The sequence below is a fragment of the Triticum aestivum genome, chromosome 1B, assembly GCF_018294505.1.
Source record: "Triticum aestivum cultivar Chinese Spring chromosome 1B, IWGSC CS RefSeq v2.1, whole genome shotgun sequence".
NCBI lineage: Eukaryota > Viridiplantae > Streptophyta > Magnoliopsida > Poales > Poaceae > Triticum > Triticum aestivum.
The window spans coordinates 178133520-178140188 of record NC_057795.1 but is presented as its reverse complement, the minus strand read 5'-3'; the positions used below and the strand labels follow the sequence as shown (position 1 = coordinate 178140188).

Here is a 6669-nt window from a genome sequence, read left to right as displayed (position 1 = left end):
GGGGGCGATGCGTGACGTGTTTGACGTCAACCACGGTCGGCGCGTGGCGTGCGGGCGCATAGCAGTTCCACCGCACGCCCTGAAGTGGCAACTGCTGACCGCGGGATGGCAACCAACGTGCGGGCGAACTGTCTCACACACCACACACGCGCCTTGTCCTACGTGGCGCAGAAAAACGACCGGATTGTGCCAAGATTCGTGCACAAAGTACCCAACAGTGATGGATGCATGTGGTCGAGATGGTGAACGCCCACACGCGTGGGCGTTAACATTTCCGAATATTTATCCATCTCTGCAAAATTACATAACGAGTATCTAGCCCATGCTGTTTATACATTACACTTGGTAAGTTACATAACAGATACGCCTCGGAGAGACCACAGGTGAGCCACTAAAGATACAAGTTTCTTTTACGCAATGTGACGCGTAGAATCCATAACTTGTTAGTAAGCTCCAGGAGGGCAAGTTCTGCTTTATATGCTAAGAAACTCGATGTCCTCCTCAGCAAGGAACGTTTTCCCTCTGTTAGCATTGTTGGCTCTCCGCTGGGAGGGTGGAGGGCCTCGCTGCGTAAACGGAACATTTTAGCAAACATAGGTCCGTGACTGCATGAGGTTTCAGTTGTTAACAGGGTGAGAAATGGTGAAATTGTGTTTGTTGATACCTTACGCAGAACAAATGCGAGGTAGAGATAGGACACTTCCCACTCATCTTGCGATAGTGTGCCTGCGTAACTCAACTATGTTAACGCAATGAAGTGACATTTACTGAGAACAGTGAATTTAGTAGGTAATCTACTTACTTTGGACCGACCGTCCATCACCAAGAGCACCCAGCCTTCGCATGAGATCAGCAAACTCAGGCTTTTGCAAGTACTCATGTACAAATTCGTGGAAGTTCTTCATTAGAACCAGCTCTAAATCATACTGCAAAAAAGGCACAATTTTTTGGTCATAATTTCAGAATCTGTCAGAGCAAACTTGTAAAAGAAAAACTAATGAGACAGAAAAATATTTTACCATTAATTTCGTAAAATAATGAAATGAACTAGGTCAAAATGAGGAAATAAAAACACAGGTCACCATAACACACTAAGCAATAGATTAGTTGCATACCTCCTCTGCCAGTAGTTTGAAGAGATGGAATGGAACAACCCACTCCGGGCAATCAACTGCGTCCTGCATGTTGGCAGCGAGTAAAAATAGGAAGCTAGGCACAGCATAGGGCAATAAACACCCAAGTTGTAACAAGACATGTATGTCAGATAAGGGCAATGCCAAGAACATCAGTTTCACACTATTCAAAAGTTGATCCTGTTCTCACCTCTAAATGGAACTTGTACTTGATACCAAAAGGCCTGGATGCGGGGAATTTCTACATCATTGTGAAAAAAAAAGGATCAGTCAGTAATGAAAACTAACATACAAGTAGTTACTATAAATAAACAACTACCTTTTCGTTGTACTCTTCACCAAAGGTAATCCAGTAAACACTGTTTCCAAACTCCATCCCTTCAGCTGAGGATATAAATTTCTATCAAACATCTTGTGACAAGTACGGTCCAATTTGATGAGATCAATCAAATTATAGATCAAGATAGTAACATACTTTCTCTTAGCCTTTTAATAATGACATTAGCATCAGGCATCGTTCCAATGAAAGTGCCTCCAGGACGAAGCAATGCAGATATATTAGCAAGCGCTTGTCTTGCACGTGCTTCAGTTGACCATGAGTAGTGCATTGCAAACTGAGATACATAAAAAGAACAATCAGAATTGGTCAACAGTCAAACAGTTAGCTCATTATAATCATATCCATTTGTACTTATATTTTATTTGCTGGACATAACAATGATACTTAAATTTGTTTGAACAATAATTGTCAATAATGATTGTAATATTTAACAGTGGTTATATTTACAAAAGGTTTCTGAAATACAAAGTTGTTTTGCCATTGGAAGTAATAGATGGTTGAACTAACCAAATAATAACAACGAACTTCCTTGAACATACAAAGATAGGTCACTCACCTGGCAGCTGCATATGTCAAATGGAGCATCCTCACATAGATACTCATCCAGACGAGTCTACAACGACATGAAAACAGAAGCATTGTGATGCACTTCATAATTATTGATGAGCATCTGAAGAGTACCACAAATAATAGATTTATATACATATAGGGCAAAGCATATTTTCCTGGTGATGTGAAAGTATAAGCAGAATCATACATAATGACAAAATGCATGGATATGTTGGCACGAGTTTTATTCAACACTTGGAACAAGCTATGGCACTGTCTGTCTGCACGTACAGAGCACACCATCATGGTAGGTTTGATTAATTTGGTATAAACTGTACTACCATTTTATGATCACTTTTACCTCATAACAATCAGCACAAATAAGCCGTGCAGGAAAGCTGAACTTCTTCCTTCGCTGTTGATCAGCATCACCGTTATAACGGGTCATACAATCTTTTATCTGCAAGTTTAAAGCTCCAACATCATGAAAACACACTTATTTGAAGTCTACAAGAGGTAGGGAGGAAACCAAAAGCAAATACACAAGTTTCTGTGGTCCAGGACCGCTGATAAATCTGGATGTTCTTTTATCAAGGACACTGAGTTAAACCAAGTTGAATATATACGTTGAGATAAGTTTAAATGTTCAAATGGTTACAGTACAGGTTACAAATAACAATATAACAATACCTTCTATATCTATATATGCATATAATATAGATTTATCATGTTACGAGAAACTAACCGAGCCTTCTGCAATATCAACGCCTACATAATAGCCAACCCTGGCCTTATCCCACTTTATCAAATCTCCTCCCTGCATTACATAGCAAATCAATATATGTCGGCACTAGCTTGGAACTACAAGAATCCCAGATTATCTTAATTAACACTCACAAAACAGTGCTTACCTTGCCACAAGCAAGATCTAGAACGCAGTCTCCCGGACGCGCATACAGCTGGACCAGGACGCTCTTTATCTGCGAAAGGTGAGATTTGAGGATTAGCGCCGCTTCTTACTGGTTCCACTTAACATTGTAGAGGTGACAATTTCTCAAGAGTTTGAAGAGATGAATGGATGGGTAGCACAGCTAGTAGTGTACCCAGTTGTTGAGCTTCTTGAGGTGGATGATGGGGCTGTTCTCGCGCTCCTCGAGCGTCTGATTCGATCGGGCGCTGTAGTGGTCCGCCACCCGCCGCGCGCTGTTCCGCTCCTCCGAGTACCCTTGTTGTCCCCCATAGCCGCCACCGCCTACGCAAATCCCAAACCCTAGTTAGCTATCCGCAGCACAGAATTGGGGGTTAGCGGGCAACTGGATTGGGTCTGGTGAAGAAGGCGGGGAATAAATACCTGCGCCGAACTGGCGCTTTTGGGCGGAGGCGAGGGAGGAGGAGGGCTCGTCGCGGGGTCGCTTGTTCATCACCCCGGCGATCGCGGACGGCGGCGCGGGGAGGAGAAGGCGGGGCCGGGACGAGGCCGCGCGGAAGATAAGACGGGACGGGACAGGCTCGCACGGTGGAGGGCGTACAGGGGGCGGAGGACGACCGGCGGGCGGAGCTCCGGTGGCGGGGGAGCAGACGAGCGAGCGAAGAAAGCGGGGCGGCCTGCGGGCGTCGTTCTGGACGGAACAGAATTGAGGAGCGTTCTTTTGGATTTCAGTCAGGGTCCTTTTTTTTTTGAGTGAATTGCACAGAACATCAACTTCAGAGGCACTTATAACACTTTACCTCACCTTTTGGAGAAGTTTTCACAAAACCACAACTTTTGGGCTAACTAGTAACACACGGCCCAAATCCACCCCACACAGCCCAAATCCTCTAACTAATGCCCAGTAACACAAACGCTGTACACGTGCGTGCGTGCGGTGTCCTCCCGAGCGAGAGCCAAGCCGCCGCCGGCTCGCTCGTCGCCGGTAGGTCGCCGCCCCCGTCGCCCCCGTCGCCCCAGCGCCCCTCCTCCCCCTTCTCCCCGACATCATCTCCTCCTCCGCTTCAACACCGCCTCATCTTCCCAGCGCCGTCGTCCTCCACACCCACCCAGTTCCTCGCGCCTCTTCTCCTTTCTTCCTTGAACTGGGGTAGCCGTTGCGCGGCGACTCACGGACACGCATCATGGAGTGGAGCTTCAACAATTCCGGCATTGAGTATGCACCCACTCTCCAGCTCCTCTTGGCTTTGATAAATTGGTTTGTTTTGGGGATTTTAGGGTTGGTTGTAACCAAATAGGTAGTGATTTTCAGTGATTGCTCATGAATGACGTGATTATGTTGGTAGATTTTACTAGTTTTCAGCAGGCGCCTAATTTGTTACAATATTGGTATTAGCTAATTGCATTTTAAATCAGATTCGAGCTATCTAGGGTTGGAATTGAAGCAAAAAATCATGTCTTTTTTGTTGCTTTTCTTTCTCTGATATACAAGTATGTTTCATTATGCAGTGTAGATGATGAACTTTGGGTGGTTAATGTGCTGCCAATTAATGGTCTAGGGGATAATGTGCAAAGGATAATTGGACTGTCTGATATCACTTTTCTCAAGTTAGTGAGCTTGGTGTGCTCTGTTGGCTATAACAAAAAGGATACCATCTATTATCAGTGCGGAGGATTAGTTGGCATGGAGCTATTGGACAGTAATAAGAAGGTGACAACAATGGTAAATCAGTACAAGAGCGTTAAGATGTTGAATCTGTCAGTTTTGAGGAGACCCGCACCAACCCGCGGCAAGAAAAGAACGAGGAAGCAAGCATTGTTGATAGAGCAGCCAACCAAAGAGGGCATTAACGAAGTCATAGTTGAGCAAGCAAATGTGTTAGAGGAAAAAGTTGAGGTGACAGAGGAAGAAGAAGAGATGGCAGTGGCAGAGGAAAAAGAAGAGATGGCAGTGGCTGAGAATTATGATGATGAAGACTTGGAAAATCTTGCTCGATTAAAGAGACAGAAAGAAGATCCTGCGGAGCACATGGAGGGCGACACCGATATTGAGGACTTTTATCCACTACTAGATGATACACCTGTTATTCCTATTGAAGATAGCACACTTGATTCTTGCAATCCATCAAAGAAGAGAGCAGAAGCATGGCAGAAGAAGAAACTGAGGAAGGATGCTATTCTCGGTTCACAAGCAAAGTTGCGAGATGTAACCAACACTCAAGCATGTGAACTTTCAGATCCAGGAAGTGAGGATATTGGAATGGATATAATATCAAGCGATGATGATGGCTTTGAACCTGCAATATCCGTTGCACCAAAATGCAAGAAGAGTAGAGCACAACCACTTCCAACTAGAGTGTGGTATGATGAGGGCAGGTTGCTTGGAATGCTTGTAAATGCCAGGTTTATGTAACTAAAAACTCAGACTTGAATGAATGCTTATGTTACATTACATATTTTGGGGATCTAGGCACAGTGACTTGTAAGTGTCAGGTTTAAGTAACTTAAGCACATAACTATATGGATGCTTATGTTACAACACATATTTTATTCCTGTAAGACAACTTATGAAAGTTGCAAACTTCTAGATAACCACGGATATTGTCCGTTTAAGTATTGTTCTAGTCTTATATATGCTTCAGTTTGAAATATTTTATTCATTCTGTAGCTACTTTGGTTCATTTCTATAGCTATTTTACAAATAAGTATCACAAATTTTGATTCAGTCGTAGCTATTTTGGATCATTCTATAGTTTCTTTTGTGTCAGTTTTCATTGGTTCATATTCACAGATACACAACATGATGCATCGCTGGATTACACTGAAGAAAATCTGTAGCTATTTGCTGTTGAACTCTGAAAAAAGAAAGGACAAAGGAAGCAGCCTAAACTCGTTGGGGAGGAGCTCTGTACAGGATGGCCGACGGCGTCGACGATGCCGCTGGGTGGACGAGCCAACGCTGACACCAAGGAAGAGGTGCTGGTGGAGGAGACGACGTCGGGATGGACGAACCAGCGAGCTGCCAGCGACGAGCTAGCCGTCGACTCTGGCTTGGGAGGAGACGGCATGCACGCAGATGCAGGTGGCTGTTAGTACGGGCATTAGTTAGAGGATTTGGACTGTGTGTGCTGGATTTGGGACGTGTGTTACTAGTTAGCCCAAAGGTTGTGGTTTTGTGAAAACTTCTCCAAAAGGTGGGGTAAAGTGTTATAAGCGCCCCTGAAGTTGATGTTCTGTGCAATTCACTCTTTTTTTTTTGATAAATCAGTCGGGTCCCTTCTCATCTCACATGGCTTCATTGATTCTCATGTTCTCATCTCCAAACTGCCCCGAAACCAATAGGCAAAAACTTATTGGTAAGAAAAGGGTCAGATCTCGAAATTTTTGCAAAGCAGGGTCAGATCTTGAACAAGTTTCGAAAAGGGGTCAAAACACGAAATTTAGCCAAACCAACACGAGACCATCCATCGCTTGTCGTCTGCAATACAAACAACATGTAATCATGATGAAATTCATGCAAACGGACATAAGCTGTCAGCGCCGTGACGAGCAAGCAGAGCAAGGAAGCCGCTGCCATGACAACTGGGGGCACCACCATGGCAGCGAACCCGGGCCGCGACGGCTACATGGCAAGAAGGGTACCCAGCAGGCCCAAGAGAATAGTCCAGCCAAACAGAAGGTTCATCGGGCCCGACTGGACCCGCTGACTGCATCGCCAC

The 6669-nt window shown here is 44.6% G+C and overlaps 2 protein-coding genes across 4 annotated transcripts; one reads left to right on the top strand and one right to left on the bottom strand.

Moving 5' to 3' along the window:
• Positions 1-240: 240 nt before the first annotated feature.
• LOC123114450 (mRNA cap guanine-N7 methyltransferase 1) lies at positions 241-3685 on the bottom strand. Its single transcript, XM_044535939.1, has 13 exons — positions 3374-3685; positions 3126-3274; positions 2934-3002; positions 2768-2839; positions 2384-2482; positions 2030-2086; positions 1609-1747; positions 1453-1517; positions 1324-1374; positions 1116-1178; positions 803-926; positions 665-726; positions 241-566 (listed from the first exon to the last, which is right to left on the bottom strand). The coding sequence occupies exons 1-13, from the start codon at positions 3441-3443 to the stop codon at positions 474-476; spliced, it is 1113 nt and encodes a 370-aa protein (XP_044391874.1). The 5' UTR covers positions 3444-3685; the 3' UTR covers positions 241-473.
• Positions 3686-3830: 145 nt separating this feature from the next.
• Positions 3831-6198, top strand: LOC123114436 (uncharacterized). Of its 3 annotated transcripts, XR_006456542.1 has the most exons (4): positions 3832-4166; positions 4460-5321; positions 5444-5505; positions 5742-6198. XR_006456542.1 is itself a non-coding variant. In XM_044535927.1 (3 exons), coding segments are annotated over exons 1-3 (885 nt in total). In that variant the 5' UTR covers positions 3831-4134; the 3' UTR covers positions 5743-6198. The 3 variants fall into 3 exon arrangements, 2 of the variants coding, with proteins under 2 accessions (XP_044391862.1, XP_044391852.1); XM_044535927.1 differs by lacking the exon at positions 5444-5505 and having other exon boundaries at positions 3831-4166; positions 4460-5311; XM_044535917.1 differs by having other exon boundaries at positions 5444-5807.
• The last annotated feature ends 471 nt before the right edge of the window (positions 6199-6669 follow it).

What these genes read in the sequence shown, in the direction of transcription:
- LOC123114450 (XM_044535939.1), bottom strand. Translation starts at nt 3,443, where the DNA reads ATGAACAAGCGACCCCGCGACGAGCCCTCCTCCTCCCTCGCCTCCGCC. An exon ending in GTGAAGAGTACAACGAAAAG is followed by an intron (nt 1,375 to 1,452) that starts GTAGTTGTTTAT and finishes ACAATGATGTAG; the next exon opens with AAATTCCCCGCATCCAGGCC. An exon ending in TCGCATTTGTTCTGCGTAAG is followed by an intron (nt 567 to 664) that starts GTATCAACAAAC and finishes CCGTTTACGCAG; the next exon opens with CGAGGCCCTCCACCCTCCCA.
- LOC123114436 (XM_044535917.1), top strand. Translation starts at nt 4,135, where the DNA reads ATGGAGTGGAGCTTCAACAATTCCGGCATTGA. An exon ending in TTCAACAATTCCGGCATTGA is followed by an intron (nt 4,167 to 4,459) that starts GTATGCACCCAC and finishes TTCATTATGCAG; the next exon opens with TGTAGATGATGAACTTTGGG.